The sequence below is a fragment of the Leptonotus elevatus genome, chromosome 12, assembly GCF_054856555.1.
Source record: "Leptonotus elevatus isolate MCC_2025b chromosome 12, RoL_Lele_1.0, whole genome shotgun sequence".
Lineage (NCBI taxonomy): Eukaryota > Metazoa > Chordata > Actinopteri > Syngnathiformes > Syngnathidae > Leptonotus > Leptonotus elevatus.
The window spans coordinates 13,690,919-13,712,736 of record NC_141250.1 but is presented as its reverse complement, the minus strand read 5'-3'; the positions used below and the strand labels follow the sequence as shown (position 1 = coordinate 13,712,736).

Here is a 21,818-nt window from a genome sequence, read left to right as displayed (position 1 = left end):
GCAAAAAAATACCATTATCCTGTAAGATTACTTGCCAGACAGAAGCTGCTTTCCATCATATTCATCATAACTGTGTGTGTGTGTGTGTGTGTGTGTGTGTGTGTGAGAGAGAGGAAGAAAGAGAGGATGTGAGGTCTGGTGGCTGTGAGATCCTATTTTCACTCACGCCGAGCTTCATCGGGGACTTTTGATTCCAGCGGACTTCAAAGCCCAGAAACTCAGTGGTGCACAATGACATCAGCAGATTGACCTTAAGAGTAGCCTTGTATGGGCTGGTTGCATGAATGTACAGTGTGCACGCGTGTTTACCAGGTCTCATTGCTGCAGTGGACTGTTCTACCCTGGGCAGCGTGGGGGTCGCAGTGTCGGGCACGGTGGTTGTTTCTGCAAATAAGGAAATAAATGTAAAAGATCACACAAATGCATTACATAACACAAACTCGTAACGCTTACCATTGAGCACCACTACCGGGAGTTTCATTTGATGTAATGATGTTTAATCGATAGTCCATACAAGTACATTCTGTACTAGAGCAGCTATAAAGGGCTCTCGCAACCCTGGCCATTTTGGGGTACTTGCACATTGGAATACTGACACAACCCTCTGAAATATAAATGTTTTTGCCAAAAAAACAACATAATTTCTCTCTGCAAATGGCGCATCGCCACGGCAACAGTGTGCGATGAAATAAAAGCTTTTCAATGACTTTTCATCTTAAACATCTGTAGATGAAATTTGAAGACGATCGGATAAATTTTTGCTAGGAGGAGTTTGTTAAAATATGACTTCTAGAAAAGGCCAAAACGTGGCCCAAAATTCCAAAATGAAGTAAAAATGGCGGGCGTCCTGTTAGGTTTTGTATTCGGCTCCAAAATACTTTTTTTTTTTAGGTAGTTACACATGCATCCCAATTTTCACAGATCTAGAAATCAGAAATCTCTAAATGATTGATTTTTTATGCCAGGTCTGATGCGTGTATCATGAGTTTCCACACAAGTTTAGACCCTCAAAAACAGCATCATATTTCATTGTAAACAGCGTATCGCCATGGCAACAGCATGTAAAATAAATAAATAAATAATATATATATATTTTTTTTATAGCTTTTCATACTAACCATCTTTACCAACCAACCATGAAACATGCAAAATTTAAAGATGACTTGATAAATTCCCTGGGGTAGTTTGTTAAAATATGGCCCCGCAAAAATTCCAAAGTATAATAATAATAATAATAATAATAATAATAAGAAGAATAAGAATAAGTATAAGAATAATACTTCCTACAAAAACAATAGGGACCTCACAGCGGTCGTTCGGGCCCTGAAAATGCATCAGTTCTGTTTGACTGTTCTGCAAGACTGAGATTTTATTGCTGCGCTCTTCACTGTATCGTGCTGATATACCACACACACAAACACACTCAATCACCCCCCCCCCTCACACACACACACACACACACACACACACACACACACACACACACACACACACGCACACACACACACACACACACACACACACACACACACACACACACATACACACACACACACACACATATGATAGATGCGGCACTCACAGCGACCTTGGTGTCAGCGGGTGTATGATAAATCAAAGAGTGTTGCAAACAGCAACACATCAGCTGTGGGCTTTGTCAGTAAACTGGCCGTGATAACCACTTTTTTCATAGTTGCTTCTTTAAACAGCCGCCAAATGTTTAACCTGCGCCCTTTCACAGTCGCATACACACTGCTGAAAGTGTCTACATATGTTTATCTGGTTCCTTTCACCAAGTTATTTTCAGGAAAGTACTGTCTCTTATCTTCTGTCTTTCACTCACCATTTATCTAAAAAAAAAAAAAACTCCTAACAGACACACACACATACAGAAAATGAAGTGTTCTTTCTTGCCTCACCGAGGAATGCAGAATGTCATCTGTATGTATCATTCATATGTTCTTTCAGCCACGGCGTCTCACTTAGTGTCTGCTGTGGTCGGATGGCACCTGCTCACACCAGCCAATATGTCTCTGAGGCTTGCACATTCACTGGTTGTACTGAGAGTTTTCACAACTTGATGATTTCTGTGTGCATGTGATGCTTGAACCTTTACTTAGCTATATTTAATACGTAGCCTTTGTAACACCAAAAGTGGTTGGGGATGACTATTCATTTGTTTTGGTTTTTGGAGTTGTTTAAACAGTGGATTCAAGATTGTTACGGAAAGTGGTGTAATTGGCCTAATTAGCAAAAGCCTAATTATCAGATGTGTCTAAAAGATTATCCTTAGAAACGATCCTGTGGTGTGGATGTGTTAAGACCTGCTTAGACCTTTTTCACCTGACAGTTTGGATGCTCTATGCTGCCTCTCACGGGTCAGTCTTGGTACTACCACAGATATGTGATATCGTAAGTTTTTAAAGACTTCTGATTTGTTGTAGTCGACACTAAATTGACGTAAACTCACTAACTTTACATGCCATCCTTGGTTGCTGGCCACACCCCCAACTCGATCATCCAATTGCGAAAGGACCAAACTTATTAAAGATTAAAACAATTCCAATAAAACTAAAACTAGAATTTAAAAAACATTTTCATTAACGAAATAAAATAAAAATAAAAAAGCTTTAAAAAAAAACTAACTTCATCTTAATTTTATGAAAACAACTAAAACTAAACAAACTAAATAAAAATGCTCATTGTTTTCATCTTTGTTACTTAATATTATACACCGGGCTACATTTTAAATGTATTTATTTCGTTATTGCCGTACGTCTGTACAGAATAAGGAATGCCAAACAGTCATTTGAGAATTGTAACTTACTTTATAAAACAATACATATTGACTTTTTAAAATGTTTATATTGCACTTGACAATTGCTCCATATGTTTAAATACAAATAAAACTAATACCAAAGCAAATATTTTTTAAAGACGAAATAAAAAATCATTATGAAAAATCTATAAGTAATATAACCCTTTGCGGACATGATCACTTCAATGCTCTTCTTACGAATTACGTTCAATTTGCTCTATTTCAGTTGAGTTTTCAAGTCAAGTCAAGCTTATTTACTGTTATCAACGACATCCCCTGATCGAACCACAAGAGGGCAAGGAAAAACTCAAAAACCCCATCATTTGACCTGTCAACTTGATAATGCCTTGGAATTTCATCCCGTATGAGCTTATTGGTGGATATTTTTTAAACTGAAATTTGTAAGCTATAGAAGTTCCCAGAGTAGCGGATAAAACAAAAGATTTAAGAAGATATTTTGAGAAATAATGACATTATAACAGAGGTTTTTGTACCAGATTTTTTTATCTGCGATATTGCGCACAAATGTTCCCCAGAAGGAACATGTGAGTCCATGAAGGAGTCGAATGTGATTTGTACAGTAATTGTGAGTCAGGGGGGTGGGGTGACTGAAAAGAAGAAGAAGATCTGGAAAGTCTGATTATTTGAGTCGCTAAACTGTGCGGTTTATGGATTGTACCACCCGCGGAGGAATTTTTAGTTCAACAGAACATTCCGACTCCTGTCCCATCACACACACACACACGGTGCATGCAGGAACAAGTCAATTGTCACTACGCCGGATCAGATATTAACACAGGATAAGTAGCTGCCGGCAGCTGACATTAAGCTCTTTTAATTTGGTGCCCTTTACCTCTATAATTACCTCCCCCACCCCTTGAGGAGAGGAAAGAGGAAGTGAGCATAGGGAAGGGCAGACAGACATGAAAGACATCACCTATTCCATTTTCTCAGCGCCGCCTTCCAAATTAATGACCTCACACAGAGTTTGTCAACTCGATTCTCCAGCTCCATTTCATTTGCTTGATTTTCCTTCCATTCAATGCTCACCATCCCCTTTTTCTCACAATCAGATTGAACACCGATGCTGGTGTGAATATGATCCAATCAAGAGAATTATTAAAATGTGTTGAATTGTTTACGTCGTTGGTTGCTTTTCTTTTTCGATTTAAATAATGGTCGTGTGAGTAGAGCTGAAGTCATGCAACTTCAAGTGAGAAACAGGTGTTGGGTATGGAGGTAAATTTGGTGCAAAACTAACTTGTGCAAAAAATTTGTACCTGTAGAAAAAAAGTCTAAATTTGTATCTGTAAAAGTCGTGATTTGTATCTGTAAAAAAAATGTGTGCCTGTAAAAAAAAAATTTGTCTGTAAAAGAAATGTGTACCTGTAAAAAAAATTTTTGTGTCTGTAAAATAAATTTGTACCTGTAAAAAAAAAAATTTGTGTCTGTAAAATAAATTTGTACCTGTAAAAAAAAAAAATGTGTATGTGTAAAACAAATTTGTATCTGTAAAAACAAATTTGCTCAAATCCTTCTCACTTGATTGGTCAAAACAACCCTTCATTACACCAGAGCCCGCCCCCTTCTTTACAAGTACAAATCACGGCGCTCTACAAGTACAAATTAGTTTTGCTCCATTTGTAGCGCGACAAATGGGGCAAAACTCACGTCACTGAACAGCAGCAGAAAACCCACTTGTGACTCCTAGTGGCGACTTCTTTGACTACAAGTTGTCATTTCTACAGGTACAAATCGCAACTTTTACAGATACAAATTTATACTTTTTGTACAGGTACAAAAAATTTTTTGTACAGATACAAATCATGACTTTTACAGGTACAAATTTGTTTTTACAGATACAAATTTGTTTTACACATACACATTTTTTTTTTACAGGTACAAATTTCTTTTACAGACACAATTTTTTTTTTTACAGGCACACATTTTTTTTACAGATACAAATCACGACTTTTACAGATACAAATTTAGACTTTTTTCTACAGGTACAAATTTTTTGCACAAGTTAGTTTTGCACCAAATTTACCTCCATAGTTGGGTCCTCACAACCACACACATATACACACACACACACACACACACACACACACACACACACACACACACACACACACACACACACACACACACACACACACACACACACACACACACACACACACGCAGCCTCAGGCGTCATTCTAAAGCTGCTGACTAAGCAGCCTGAGGCGGAAACAGAGAGACGAGAAGTGTTCAATTATGGAAAGAGCTCTGGGTATAAATCTACCTCTGTCTGCTTAAATAATGACTACTTCGTTCTAAGTGTGTGTGCGTGTGTGTCTGAATACTTTAATTGTTAGTGACATAGTGCATGGTGTGGGGTTTTCCTCTTTTTAATGATTCAATGGCAGACTAAACATCTTCGTTTAGATGTAACTGCAGAAATAAGTCAGTATACCTTGTGGCGAAAATGATGACTTAGTGATTAAACCAAACTGGCTACAAATATGGTGTCATTTGAGACCAAAAATAGATAAAACAGTGGTTAATTATTTGAATTAAAATATGTACGGCAATCTATTTAGACTGTTTGATAGATGAGTACAAGTGCATTAATGGATGGAATCCATTAAAACTGCACCGATAATACTCAGAAATCCATCAGTGTGTTAAAACACGCACACACACGCACACACACACACGCTCCGAGAGAAGACTCCACAAGTACGACCACAGACAGTGAATTGTTCACTGGCCCATTGTGTAGCACAAAGTGCATGCTTGTAATCGTGGCTTTAAGTGTCTTGCTCACAATCAAGATAATAAGACGCTTCTGGCAGTGAATGGCTAACAATCAACCGAGAACCGCAGGAAACGAGTTTAAGTGTCGCAGAAACCATTACACTAAGTATGCTATTGACCAAGGGTGGCTTTTACGTCGCCTGTCAATCACATTTTAACAAGGACGCGGCATAAAATAGATAACTTCCTAGACATGACTTCATATGAGGTATTTGTTTCAGTCATTTATGAGTAATTCACTTAGGTGTTATTTTTTCTTACTATTCAATATCTACATACATTTGAAATGGAAGAAAATGTAACAAACAATTGTTTACAAGTTAAACAAGTCAATGAATCTCCATGCTGTAAAAACTGACAAAAGTCGACTGTGCTTTATCTCATTCAGTGCCATTGACGGGTATAGACGTCAAAAATCCATTTGAACTGGGCTGGCAATGAATGAGTTAACATTAAGCCTTGAAGGAATTCACTCAATTTAGCCCGCAGTAAACTTTTTACAAGCACTGTACAGGAGGTCCTCTGTTTACAGCGTAATTACACTCCTATGCCGGCGACATAATTCACATTTGTACAGAAGTCGGAGTTCATCACTAACCAATTCCAACACGGTAGGGAAAGTTACATTCACAGTAAATATTTTTGTATTTGTATTCTTCAATGTGCACATTTTGTAATCTCAAAATGTCAAATGTCAGGACATAAATTGTAAAAGAACATCCTGTGTATAACTCTGACATTAACATTAATACTGAGACTAGTGTTATACTACTATAATATTTGTGGACCAGCCAGGACATAAACTACTGCTGTACATACAGTCTGAGATTAAGGGGCAACCATTCCAGGGTGTACCGAGCCTCTTGCCCAAAGTTAGCTGGGATGCACTAATGAGGACAATCGTCTTAAACATTGATACACATTTTAAATGTCCAACTGTAGATTATTAGCACCCACATTAGCGAAGATTGCTAAGATTATGCAATGTACTCTTGGCCACCTACTTTGCTATTTGTGAAAGCTCAGGTCGTTTAACATGTGCCCTCTTCATTTACATATTAATGACTACATAAACAACAAATCGGACAAGGCCTAAACATGTGAAAGACACGAAGGCCTAAAAGTCCTTACAAATAATGAGGTCGGGAGTGAAGGGAAGGTGTTGAGGTTGCGCTTCGTGTGTGTGTGTGTGTGTGTGTGTGTGTGTGTGTGTGTGTGTGTGTGTGTGTGTGTGTGTGTGTGTGTGTGCGTGTCTGCGTGCGGTGGGGGTGTTACAGGAGCCTTGGCAGAGATGGGAGTGATTACGGCCTTGTGATGAAGAGGGAATGCAAAGGGAGGGCTGGGAGATGGAGCGGGCGAAACCGCACACATTTACAGACTCGACCTCCTACACTGACATTAGTTTCCATTCCCTCTCATGTGTTTATACCTGTTGCTCTACAGCACCTCACCTCTTTGACTTAATGGAATCTGCTGGAGGCTGATGATTATTCGCCGCCATCGACTTACATAGTACAAGAACAAAATATCTGACATTGTTACAATTACTTTTATTTCATTTCTCCCTGTATACAATAGTTACAAGAATACCTTAGAACGATGCAATACGAGTATGGAGTTACCGTTACTTGCTATTATTAGAAAGCTAGTATTTTTATAGTCACATATCCATAAGAAACAAAAGACACATACGGTAGTTGTAACGGAGTGCGTTTAGCACAGAGGCTACATTCCAGCAATCACATGAAGATATCTGGAATGCAGCCCTGTCTCACATGTGAAAGCTATCAGCCATGGCGTACACACAAACACATACAGAGCTCATTCTTGAATTTAACTGGGAAAGTTGGAATGACAAATTGCGGTACATGATGAATGAGCATGTGTTTGTGCGCATGCAAGCTTATACAGAATGACACATCAAAGTCTATTCAATGTCATATACAATTAAAGTACTCATCAAAAACTTGACGTCATTGAACCTTTATTTTGACTACGCACATGGAATTTGTCTAATATCAAAGCCGCACGAGGCAATCAGTAAGAGGCCCCTAACGAGTTGTCCTTCCTCATTTACCAGTTGGAGTATCATTTATATCATAGACACGCGCTACTGTATATGGACGAAAAGTATTTAGATGCACAAAACGGGAAACAGTGTGATGTGTGGAACGCGGATGTATCTACGTGGGTAGTGTGCACATACGTGAAATCTACTTACGCAGTTTATTTGAGTGGCCGTCTGGAAGTAGTTCTGGGAAGATTTGGCGGGCTAATGCATTGCTGTTAGCTAGCTAATGCTGTGCTAGCAATAAACGTAAGGAAGACAAACTAGCTTAGTGCTAGCTAGAACAAGGCTCGTAACACTGCGTATTGATTTAAAATGCAACCAGGTTACAGCGTGGGAGTCTGGAGGTTAAAGGAAGTGATTTTAAACTAAAAAGGTGAACCTTTCTATGTGTTGATATGTTGTGTGAATGCGCCTGTGTAGGGCCTGACTGCAGTCCAATACGTTTGAATGAGATAAGCGAATATGGCTGCGTAAATATATGATCAAGATAAAGCGCTATACAAATGTACTCCATTTTTCATTTGACGCGGTTTTCGGCAAAAGTACTTCTCGTAACCCATTCGAGTTGATTTGGTCATTCAATGGCTAATGTCAATACAAATAGCAAAATACTTACAGTGTCTAATTTGATTCATGTCTGCTGGCAGTTTTATGTATGACAAGTGACGCCTGAGACTCAAACCGTCATTTGCATTCATGTTATATCTCTCAAGAGGCCTCACCATCTCACACTTCTGCTTTCAGCTCAAATGAGAGCATAAGCATTTAGACAAGAATAAACCTGTTTATCCAAACAGGTGGCATTTGTATGTACATATTCGCCTGTCAGCCTGCCAACAACAAGGTTTCAGAGTAAAAGTGATGCAGATGTTGTGCTTGCTGGAGCATTTAAATCATGATCAAATCTAGCAGCTTGCAATACTCTAAATTACATGTTGCCTCAATAGCTAACATGAATGATGAAAATGAGCACTGCGAAAATAATATTCTGGCTTTTGTCTCATTTTCTACAGCGAGCGTTTGGTATAATAATGAGATACTAAACGACACCATCCTGCATACTCACTAAGAACCAGGTATGCATAACCTATTCCTTGATTGTTTTATAGCAGGAAATTGTTTTGTCTCCCTGAGGCCAAGAGGTGAGGACACCTAATTGTGAAATATGAAAACAACAAAGGTGGAAAAATGAATCGCAACTGCTTTAGGACATTATGACACTATGTCATGTTTTGAAATGTGAAATTACGTGCCTACAGAGCTTAAACTATACAATATAATGGAAAACGTGATGCAAAAATCACAGAAACTGCTTTATTGGTGATGGATAAATAATGTTTGTTTGTTTTTTTCATCATTGGGATAGGTTTAGGTCTATTATTCACCCTACAGGAAGCAAAAATGCTAGGTTTTTCCTTAACCCTGTCTCGAACAGAAGCCCATGCACCTTTGGGAAATTAATTGATATGCTAAACATGACAAGTGTGTGGAGTTTTTAGTACTTAAACATAATGATAGCACTGGTCTTTGTGGTGGCAGAAGTCGGCTGCAGTAAAAAAATAACACTTGTTTTCATAAATGTTCAGCTTTAAAAGATCAAATGTGCCCCATAAACATACCATTAACTCCAAGTGTGGTTTTGAGAATGTTATACTTGTGTTTTCTTGCTGTCCTGCATGTACTTGTTTGACACACAAAGACCTTTGTGTTTATGGGAAAGTTCCCCTCAACTTGAATGTGATTTTTTATTTGCTGCGGCGGCTGCATGTGTAAACAGCTGTGCTCGACGGACTGAAGCTGATACACACTGTTAAATATTTGATCTCCTCTAGCACAGACATACACAGTGATGAAGAAAAATAAGTCATGGAAAAGTATGTCAACTATATCAACAAAGTCAAGAGAACATTTTTGTTTTATTGTTAACACTAAAATGGATTGTTATTGCATGGCTGGCGAGGTCATGCGTTCCAGTTCCAATTTCTTTGCGTCACTTAATGTACTGTTGCTTTAAGACAATGAAAACTGACAAAGAAAAGTGAAAACACAATTTGCTAAATGATGCTGTAACAGGAGCAATTTTGACGCTGTGAAAATGTGAGCGCTGTTGCTGTTGTCATGTCTAAAGCTATGATCGCATCCAGAAGGCAAACATCTGGCAAGCAGACCCAGAAAGGCTATTAAACGACTGCAATAGTCAAGAGAACAATTTGTATGGCGCTCTTGCTTGTAATGTCCGCAGAAAAGATGTCAGGCTATAACTCGATACAGCAAATGAAGTGAAACTGAGAGAAAATATGGAGTTAGTTCCCCGTTTGATTCAAGTCACCTGGAAAGATGAGTCATCTACAAGATGTTGTGCCGATGGCGATTTTTGTTCATTCATGCAGAACAACATTTATGACATCAACAGTAATGATATCGATGTTGAACAAGAGGGCCAGCTGGCTCACAATCTCTGGTTTATTAGTTCAGCCGAAAGGTGTGTGATGGGGTTCGAGTTGGGCTTCCTCACCGAACTCTGTCATTTACTGTATGAACCTTGTTATGTGCACTCATCATGCTCGAACAGAAAAGCGTCTTCCCAAAACCGTTAACCACAAAGTCAAATTCATATTTGTAGTATTTGAAGCACTGCATTACAGCAAATGTAAAATACTTCAACCAAGTGTTCAAACCAGCGGATGTCCCTTCTCTTCCATCACTATCAGGCTGCTGGCCAATCCTGACACATTTACGATAGATGCTTCCCTTAAGGTCTCTGCCTCTCCCTCCTTTTTTTTTCTTCTCTCCCCCTCTCTGCCATCAGTTAAAACCAACAGGCCACTTCCCGTCCATTGGTTTCCTTCACCTGTCACATGTCACAATATGACTCACATCTATTGGTCCATGAAAGAGAAAGAAGGTCGAGCTTACAGTTGCATTTTTAATGTGCCCTTTGCAGCAACATATTGCTTTTATCCATTACAGAAGCGAGGAAGTGCTTGTCCTTTTGTTTTGTTTTTACTTCCCGTCTATGCCAGAAGAGAAGGATTGCACTCATATGACATATCAGCATGCTGCATATTTGTAGTACAGGCTAAAAGTTGCAAAGATGTGACAAAAATTGACAGCCACATTTGATAATACTGATTGTGGCTTTGTCTATGATCAATCAATCAATCAATCAATCAATCAATCAATCAATCAATCAATCAATCAATCAATCAATCAATCAATCAATCAATCAATCAATCCCAACTAGGCCTAATGTGCCCTAATGTGTATAAAAAGTTCAAAGCTTGATGATTAGCAGAAGGAGCATGTATTAGGAAGTGCCCCATATTCAACAGGAAGTGCCCAAATTAAAAAGGCAGTAAACCGGAAGTGCCCCATATTGAACAGGAAGTGCCCCAAAATCAACAGGAATTGCCCAAAATGAACAGGTAGTAACCCGGAAGTGCCTCCAAATCAACAGGAAGTTCTCCAAAATCAACAGGAAGTATCTCAAAATAAAAAGGAAGTAACCCGGAAGTGCCCCCAAATCAACCCCAACATCAACAGGAAGTGACCTGCAAAACCAAAAATGTGCACATTGAAAACATTCAATTTACACGCATTTAAAGCTCACTACACACTTCTCTACATGTTATTACGAAAACAAGCAGACAATACAGGAGTGTAGAAGTACACAGATGGCAACTACTGGCGGAAGCCCCCATGACCTAGACATGTTAATCCGTGTCCAGACATGTTGTAAATGCCTATAGAGAACGATGCTTAACCTAACCCGCGATCTCACGAGCGGAAAGTAAAAGCTTGTAAAGGATAAATACACACACTCGCAGAGCTTAATACCAGGAGCGCAAACTAAGCAAATACACACATTGGAAGATAATCAAATAATAAAACACTAACTGCAAGCATGCATCACAAAATTTAAACAATCAAAGGTGATTACAACTGTAACATAATGATTTGAGTATAAATCTGAAATTATTTGTGAATGTAGTGCAATGTATATGCTACGCTTAAAATAGTAGGTGTAGACTCTGTGGTTTGATATTGCTCTTACCTGGCAGGTCACAACCAAGGACCTCCATCCTCATGCCAATTCCAGCAGGTGACCACCTCTCGGGAAAAACGCGGATGTATTGAGTCATTATCTCATCAAAGCGTCGCACCTCTGGCGTATCATAGTGGCTGTTTCCCTCAAAAATCTGTCAGAAAGGAAGAATAACAAGGAGAGGTCGATGTTACGTGTCTTCTATAGAAAATCTCTTCATAATGATGAGTCACAATGCAATTCGATGTTTTCCTTTTTTTTGTGCCATTTTTCAGCAAGGAAATAGATAAACACGTCTGCTGCTCTGTGTTGAGGACAGTCAACAAGAAAATCTGCCTCAGCTGATGTCAGATGCTTGTTTGACTGTCAGCTGCTACAGCCGAGATCCTTCTGCTATTTGCTATCAAGGAGCTTGTCTATAGATTCACAGCTATTTCGGAGAGTGCAGGTAAAACTGTCACGAGAAATAAAACGTAAAATATTGCAAACGTCCTCCTTAAGTCACATGGTCCTGCGGAGAACTATTGATTCCCGGCACAGCGTGGCATGTACCATAAAAATAACAACAGAGAGACTCAGTCCTTTTGATTGTCAATCAAAGTGGCTAGACAGAATGCAAGCCTGAGTAGAAAACGACAATATTAGCTTGATGAACCGAACTCTATCTTCTGTCCTCTCCATATCCAAAATGAAGAAAAAAAACACGACGGATTTCCCAGGTTGCTCATTTAGAAAGACAGGCAGATGAGAGAAAACAGCAGAAAAGCCAGACACTCAGTAGTACTATTACAGCTCTTCAAGACAGTCTCCTCGGTGAGGAGAGTTTAAAGGGCCCTGTCTCACAGCGCCTTCGACTGCCAGCAGTGTTGAGTGGTGATGCAGGACAGACAATTTTTAATTACACCCATGAGAGCGGAGTAAGGGATGAGTGAACGAGAGGATGAAAGACAGACAAAAACAGAATGAGAGAAAGTGCGGAAGACTCAATGTGGAGCACCGTGATTAAATTGAATTATTAAGGCGGTAATATGTATCATTTTCCAAGAATTGCATAGCAGGAAGAAAAGAGGATTTTGAATTGGTCTCAAATCGCTTATTAGCTGTGGAGAAAATCAGTTGAGCAGGTTCTTCAGGCGGGCCTGGAGAGAAGATTTTCAGTAGGATTATTGTTGTGACGGACCAATAATCCCTGTTTAAAGATGATCAGTCTACAAGAGTGCTTACAGTTTACAGCAGATGCAGTAGATTAATAGTCCACGATGAACCTTTACCTTTGCAAAGCCCGTTTTACTGTCCGTGATGTACGTCCACTCCTTTCCAGTCAAACTGTGTGCCAGTTTGTACTTCCGGACAAAAGCTCGGTTCTCGGCACTGGTGCTGCCCTCCAGCCCTCTTGCGCCCTGCGTGATGATGCCGCGCACCATCTTGGGCACACCGAGGTCCACCTGCAACACAAACAATATTGCATCGATCGGTCATTCATGTTCCACAGCATGGAAATGTACTACTTGTCATTTGGATTTAGATTGCTTTTTTAAGCCCTAAAAGGACAATTTCTCCAGTCACAAGTCGTCCTAGAAATATGAAAACAACAATGACCAAGAGAGGCAGACAGAACGGGAAGCCTGGTGGGCCAATTCTCAGCGCCCCAAGATTTTTAGATGGAAAAAGAAAGAAAGAAAAAGCGTTGCTCCTTTAAGGGGGGAACAGTAGGAAACTGGAAAAGTTCATATTGGGGATAACTCTATCGACCGTTCTTACAAAGAAAAAAATGTTAATGAGTTTCATTTTTTTAATTTGAACTACTGAAATAAATCAACTTTTCGATGATATTCTATATCACGATGCACCTGATATACTTACAGTATTCATTCACACTCAGTCAGTCGGTCTGGCCTTCTAACCAACCAACTAACCAACCAAACAACCTTCTTTAAAGGGGAAGTCAACCTTAAACATTTCTTGACAATAATATGTTATTTGTGACCTCACTAGTCTAAACATGACATTTTGATTAATATTACATTTGTGGCATATGAGTTATGCAGCAAAATCCAGTCGTTTTTCTCCATCTCAGGGGGCGGCCATTTTGCCACTTGCTGTCAACTGAAGATGACATCATAGTTGCTCAGGGCTCAAACAATGACCAATCACAGCTCACCTGTTTTCTGAAGCTGAGCTGTGATTGGTTGTTTCCTGAGACCTGAGCAACTGTGATGTCATTTTCACTCACACTGCATAGAACATATTATTGCTTAAAAAAAAAATGTTTTTGGGGGGGGTGACTTCACCTTTAAACTAACCTATCATGTCATCTGTAAAACGGAAGAAGTCATAACGAAGACATCAAAGTACCTGCAACCATTCCTCTCCAGCTATGGGCTGTGTCGGATTGGGAAACCATCCTGATCGACTGGCCACCAGCCTGGCGGCGCCCATGGAACCGTGGATGTCCCTCATGGAGGACGCAGAGATTTGCGAGTCCGCCAGCAGTCCAGACAGCATGCCTTGTAGCTCTGAGCAGGGGGCGTCTGAAAAGAGAAAGTGAAATCCATAAGAATATCACATCTAGTGTTGATATATAGTGATCATTTGCATTTGTGTAATCAAGTTAATTAGCATCTGCAGGAAGACAGACTATAGACTATTTTGCTCATTGCCCATTAAAATGATGGATGACATATGATTCTTCCATATTTGTTGTATTTCTTTTTCAATTTCAAGACTACTTGTACTAAGTCACGGTTGTTTTGACCCTTATTGGCTTTGTTCTCCAATAATTATTAACAAAATGTTCGGGATGCAGCCTGCATTGCTTCCAATGTCAGATTGGATCGGATCCAGCGCCGCCCAGCCTTCCAAAGGCTAGGAGGTATCGATAGAACTGACAGATGGGCGCAGGCTTGATCTTGGAGGCAAAATTCTTGTGTGATTTTTCTTTCTAAACTAATGTTCCACTTTGCAGCTCCTCTGAACGTCTTTCCATCAAACCATCAGAGCATTTTGCCTTCATGCTGTCGACGCAAAGCTTCAGCCGAGCTACAAGATTCTTGGTGGGGAATTGAGTCCCAAGTGGAAGAACAAAACAAAAGTGTGGTGCTATCAAAGCGACGTGCTTTATTAGACTGACAAATGTGTCTGAGCCAAACGACAAACATTCATGAATACTAATAGAAACAAAAAAAGGAGGAGTGCCGAAAGAATTGAATTTTATTCTAAATGAAGGCAGTAATAAAATGACATGAGATATGATGGGCGAAAGAGAGGATGAGAAGGAAGAAAGAAATTAGAGGAGGAGCTGAAGGACAAGGACCATAAAAGGGAAAAAAAAGCCAAAAAGGTCAACCGAATTTCAAGGGAAGCAAATGCGAAAAGAAAATTAGAAGCCGAAAGAAGGATGGGAGAGAAGGAATGAGTAGAAAGAATAAAAGAAAGAGGGAGGACATTGACAGTGAAGGGTGACGATGATTGATGGTGACATTCTCTGGGTCTTGGTGGAGATGAATGTTTAATGCTGTGATGTTTGCAACCGCACCTCACTGCAGTAAATAATGAATCAACAATAAACAACAACAGCTACATGCACAGCGGATAAACTCCCTCTATAGGCCAATCAAAACACAAAGACAAAATTCAATTACCATAGTCGTGATTTTGAAGTTTTTTTTTATTTTTTAGTTTCATTTGTTGGAGCAGCTGCAGCTCACAAGTACACCTAATGAGAATGCGATCTCCGGAGATGACAGAAATAGCAAATGAATGCAGAATAAAACATGCATACAGTGGATATAAAAAGTATTTGTATTGGATATATATATATATATATATATATATATACATATATATACATATACATACATATATATATATATACATACATATATATATATATACATACATATACATATATATATATATATATATAAAAATTAGACCAAGACAAATAATTTAAAAACTTTTTTTTTCCAGAAGATAAGTAACCAACTGAAATAAGTGTGCACACCCTATTATGTTTGTGATGTGGCCTCAGAATTAACCAATCACACAAAAATATTTATAAATATATTATTTCATATAAATATAACATATGAGTCTGCATACATCTGCCTCTTAAAGTGCCTCTGATTATCCGCAAATTTCAAATGTTCCAGTAAGCTTTCCTGACCTTTGTTTGTGCTTATTAGCAGAAGCCTGAAGGTTTTTTCAAACACTAACTGCAATTTCAAACGGCAAATATTTATTTATTTATTTATATCTATTTATTTATATTTATTACAATATTTATCTCGGTGTCATTTTTGTTAATATAAAAAAAAAAACTGGCCTCTGACCAGAGGTGTGTAGGCTTTTTTATTTCAACTGTACATGAAGGTCCCACACACAAGCTTAACTTATAGTAGACACATGCACACACTCCTGATATCAGGCCTGTTGCAGTTGCATACACACAATGACCCCCCCCCCCCACCCACACACACACACCCCACCCAACCTGCACAGCCAGCAAGCAGAATGATAAGAGTGCTATAAACAAATGACTGATAGATGCTGCAGGGCCGACATAAAATGAGATTAAAGACAGAGTGAAGGGAGGGGTCGGGGGGGATGAACACTTGGATGAGGCTGTAACGGGCGAAGATTTAAGAGCAGAGATGTGGCGAGAAAATGAGAGAGGGCAAAGGAAAAATATGAGAGCGGGAGCAGAGGCTGAGAGTGGAGACGATAGATAGGACAGAGCGAAAGGCATGAGCGGGAAGAGAAAGTGAGCAGCGCCATGGAGACGGGATGGAAAGAAAGTGCGAAAAAGGAGAGCGAGAGACATAAAAGTGTGATTTAAGTTAATGGCATGTCACTGTCTGACTGCTTTATGTGCGCCTTTATAGGCCTGCATAGGGCATTATCGCATCCCCACGGGCACTGTGATAGGCTGTGTGCATGTTTGTCAATACGTCTGCAACTGGGGAACCAAACAAAAGATACCGCCTTCCTACTTGCTGCTGAGGAGATTTGCTGTTCTCATTAAAACGATATTCTAACTGGTGGCAAAAGAAACTTGGCTTAGTCAGCCTTCAAATGATTTTGCAGAGCAGCTTTTCATAAAATGAGTGATTTAGTGAGACACTTGATGGATTGGAGATACTATAATTCACACTAGAGACGCGGGCGTTGGCAAGCAGTAGTGGGATCATTCATCTCTGGACATTGCCTGAATTCCCCTTTCTTTATAGCATGTCTTGCTCGCGTATTGTGAGAAAATACGAGTACATCTAATGTTTGATTGTATTTTTCTTTTTTTGAAAGATTTTTTTTCCTCAGTTTACAACAGTCCTGACATAACATTTTGAGGTTACAATTAGTATGCATCATTGTTTTATATTGTGGTTATCAAACTCAAGGCCTGGGGGCCAGATCTGGCCCACCACTTATTTTTTTGTGGCCCATGAAGGCAAATCAAGTGTGTTGACTTCATGTATATTGCTATAATATCAAAATTGCAAAATGGATTCACTTTTATTAACAGTGAAATATTGCAATCCACTTTTCAAAAATAAATAGTTGAACAAAACATTCTTAACTGCACTCTGTTATTATGTACAGTCAATGTGATAATAAGATCATACTGTATATTTAAGTGTTCATAGTCATAAAGGCCCACCGAAGGAAACCATAACTAAGATGTGGCCCACAACATAAATGAACAAATTTAGTTTTAATAATAACACTGGGGGGAAAAAAAGTACCGTAAATGAATGAATGAATGTAAATGAACAATTCAATTAAAATTAAGCTTTAAATGATCAGGAATTTTTGTCCGATCACTGATCAACAAGTTTGAAAAAAAAAAAAAACAATAACTGACCACTGATTCGATCAGAAGATGAAGCAAATGTATCTATTTAAAAAGCTTTTATAATGACTCTACAGGTGACCGCCTTGATTTGTGGGGGATAAGGACTGACCCGTCCCACGTAGAGCGAAAACCCACGAATAATTGACGTTGTTTGTAATGCACACAGGGAAAAAAAATCTTCCAAAAAAATGCTCATAAACATTAAATATGACATGTAATGTCTTCTTTTGTGGAGTCCATCAATGATGTCATGGATTAATTGGGCGAATTAAGACGTTACAGCCGATTACCAATTTTGCATAAAATTTAAAAAATCGGCCAATCCTGATCAAGACGATCAGATCGGTGTAAAGTCTACTAAAATGCCTACTAAAAAAGTTAAATAGAAATTGTGCCTAGGTAAATGTTTAAAACAGATCTTAAAGACAAAATGCAAATATATTAAAATTAAAAGTTACCTTAAACGTTAAATACTAATGACCTGAATTTAGGTGGGCTGCTTTCAAAATATACCCTTATCACACTGGAAGTGATAAAAAAAAAAGAAAGGTAAGTGGCATCTCACGTAATGACTAATGTTGGGGGACACATCACAAGTTCAGGTACGGAAATAAGTCAACACACACACACACAGACGCACGCACATACACACAAGCAGTATCATATTGTGAGGGTGTGATTGCAGCTTGTGTGGGTGCCGAAATAACCCCCCTAGATAAGAGCTTATCTGTCGCTCTCGATGGCCACTACAATGGCAGCAGTGGGAAGACCTAACCTAATAATGATACAGTGAACACACACACGCACGCACGCGCACGCACACACACACACACACACACACACACACACACACACACACACACACACACACACACACACACACACACACACACACACACACACACACACACACACACACACACACACACACACACATTGAAACCTGCCCCTTTACCATTTGTAGAACACGCAAACACAGACTCTCTAATTAAGTTTTATCTATTTATAGTATTGAGCTGATTATGCTGGTTGAAATCCCGTTTGTTTGCCAGGGCTACAGATGAAAGCCGAGAGCCCGTTACTCTCTGATGTAATCACCCACACATCACACTCTAGTATTATTCTATTAGGAGCGACTGGGTTTCGTGTGTGCGTGTGCGTGAGTGTGTGTGTGTGGGAGCCTGAGAGAGAGGGAGGATGTGGATAGGAACAAGGGAGGGCAAGAGTTTGAAAACGCATGAGAGTGGGTGTGTTGCATGTGAAAAGGAGAGAAATTAATGAAAACAAACTTCGGCTGAATCGACGGCTGGGCAAATTGATGATATGAAAGCAGAGAAATAAAAAAGATTGATGCTCATCTTTTTCACAGGAAATGTTTTCTGAGGGAGTTGTTCTTGCACCGACCCACCTTGTGACCCGACGTTAACGCCAGTATATCACCCCAATAAAACTACGAGCATGTTTTCACAAGAGCCCCTGGAGGAGATTGGCCGGAAAACCTCAGCTACGCTCTCCAGAAAAAGATGCTTCGTCTTTCTTACCCGTAATCTGACAGCCGTAGAGCTCAAACCGCAGCGCGATGCCATTCTTCCATGTTTGAGGTCGGATTCGCACGAAGCGGGCCAGTACCGGCTGCGGGATCCGATTGAGAACCACCTCGGTGGCGTCGGTGTTTGCGTGGAAAACCTGCAGAGATCGAGGAGAAGACGGAATTTGGATACCAAGACATCTGAAATGTATCGAAAATTGTGCAACACTGTAAAAACTCAAATGTGTGTTCATCCACTACCAAGGTTGTTTTAGTTAACGAAAACTAATGCAATAACGAAAACTAAAATTCAAAAAACTATTTCGTTAACAAAATAAAATTAAACTATAATGTTTTAAAAAAAAATGTAAACTGAAACTACATTTTATGTGTACAAAACTAACTAAAACTATAAATTGTCTAATCTTTGTCTTTGGTAATTAATTTAATACATGAGCCTCTGAGGTTGATTTTAAATGTGATTTAAATGCAACACTAGGTAAGAAATGCGTTACTTTTTTAATTTTACCGTGGTGTTTTTTAAATATTGTGCACAAGTAATACACCCAAAAAAACTAATACTGAAACTAACTAAATCTAAGCATTTTTCTAAACAACTAAAACTAATAAAAACTAACAGAATTACCCTGAAAACGAATTAAAACTAACTAAATGTAAAAACCAAAACGCTAATCAAAATCAGAACTTACTAAAATGAGAATTCCAAAACTATAATAACCCTGTCCACTACACAAGAGCAATGGGAAGCCATAAGGCCCCAAATGTCCCAATAAGATGAATTTAAACTTCTTGGCAGAATAAGACAGGCAGGACTTCTGAAAAGTCATCACCTTGTATGACGCACTTCTTGGGACTGAGCCTTGATTTTCATCAAATTTACACAGATGTCAAATTTTGTGGCTCCAGTGATGCCTAAGAGTCTTTGCGCAAACATGCAAAACATTTAAAATAGCACCTCTTTGGTGCTTCTCTCAATAAATCATGTGTGCGGGTCACAATTTTGACACTCCATTGTGAACCAAATACACACACACACACACACACACACACACAATCAATCAATCTGTTTTATTTGAAGAGCTGTACCAAAAAAAAAGAAGTAAAAGATGGAGAATATTTTTGTGTATGACTAAACCATCACTAGTTAGTCATGTGGGAAAAATACAAGCATTCCCACATGAGCACAACTGCAACCTGTTTTATATTATCCTTAATAACAGATTCAAACGCAACCCCTCCCAAAAAATGTGTTACCCATTCAAAATTTTATTGGACTTTTTGTTAAAGAAGAACCAAAACTATCATTTCTCAGGCTGTTCAAATGTTCATCCATCCATTCATTTGCTGTAGTGCTGCTTGTCCTCATTACGGTCGCAGATGAGCTGGAGCCTATCCCAAGATTGGTCGCCAGCCAAGTGCACAAACAGACAAACAACCATTTACACTCACATTGACACCTATTGACAATTTATAAGTTATAAGTTGTCAGGAGACCCGAGGAAGGATCAAAGAAAATAAAGAAAAGTGAAATCCAGCACCGACCAGACATCACCCATTGGATTATTAACCAGAATCGTTCACCAACTCCAGAAACATCTAAATTCCAACAAATTAGGGAGACATCAAGAGACCCCAAAAAAAAGAAAAAGAGAAGAAAAGAGAGAGAGAGAGAGAGAGAGAGAGAGAGAGAGAGAGAGAGAGAGAGAGAGAGAGAGAGCAATGATGATGACATGTGGAATTGGTAAGATTACCAAATGAACAATACTGAGCTCTCTTAAAAAAAAGAAGAAGAAAAAAGCGGAACAGGCAACAAATGCTATTTTCCTGTGTTCATGGTGGTTAAAATAAATAGAAAAAAATAAAAAATAAAAAATAAAATAAAGATGACAAATGATAAAAGAATCCCAAACTAAGCTCAATGTGACTTCTCTCGTCAACTGTTATCGCGATGATGACTTTAAATCTCATCATGATGACTTTCAATCACCTAATGATGACTTTCAATCTTGTCTAGTCTTATTTTTTTCTCACTAGGTGACCCTAACACGCCATCGTAGTTTTCTGGCTTGAAACTGCATGTACAATTCATTATTACACTTGTCCTACAATGCAACGCTATGGCCAGCCAATCACAAACCTCGTTTCATGCTCGTCAATGACAAACATCCGAGGGTGGGAGTGAGACGTGCACAGGAAAGTGGCAAAAAAAAAAGAAGTCATCCTCAATTATTTGGAGGTATTTTGGATAATTAATTTCTTAATATTTATTATTAATAATCATATCATGCATTTCATATGCTCCCCCCTTAAAACTGAGGTCTGGGGACCTCCAGATCACCGACACGCCTAGAAAATGGATGCTTAGATAGACGGATTCATCAGAGTTCTTTATCTAACCTTAGTATTCATACAAATGCATTTTAGCAGTGATTTATGTTCACTGTCATAAATATTTTGTTAACGTGACGAGCCGTTAAAACCCACTGGATGTTCTTGTTTGTTGAACCCTTGCATATACAAAGTCGTGGCACTGGCGTGTTTTATTAGAGGGAGCAAAAATAAAAGCTACAGTTAATCACCGCAGCACATATTTACGGTTCATGGTGGTCTGTTCACCACGACAAGATTTATAAATAAATACTCTCTCGTTAGCGCATAACATGCAACGCATACAGAAGCGCA

At 39.0% G+C, this 21,818-nt stretch overlaps 1 protein-coding gene across 4 annotated transcripts in view; it reads right to left on the bottom strand.

The window, feature by feature from the left end:
* Positions 1–21,818, bottom strand: part of LOC147164657 (neuropilin-2-like) — a 92,353-nt gene that overhangs the window by 20,941 nt on the left and 49,594 nt on the right. For all 4 annotated transcript variants that reach the window (XM_086090969.1, XM_086090972.1, XM_086090970.1 and 1 more), the window contains exons 8-12: positions 19,129–19,273; positions 14,092–14,267; positions 13,008–13,181; positions 11,746–11,890; positions 310–384 (exon numbers count right to left, since the gene is read on the bottom strand). In XM_086090969.1, the coding sequence (XP_085947095.1) occupies positions 310–384; positions 11,746–11,890; positions 13,008–13,181; positions 14,092–14,267; positions 19,129–19,273 (715 nt within the window). The remainder of the gene's footprint in view (positions 1–309; positions 385–11,745; positions 11,891–13,007; positions 13,182–14,091; positions 14,268–19,128; positions 19,274–21,818) is intronic.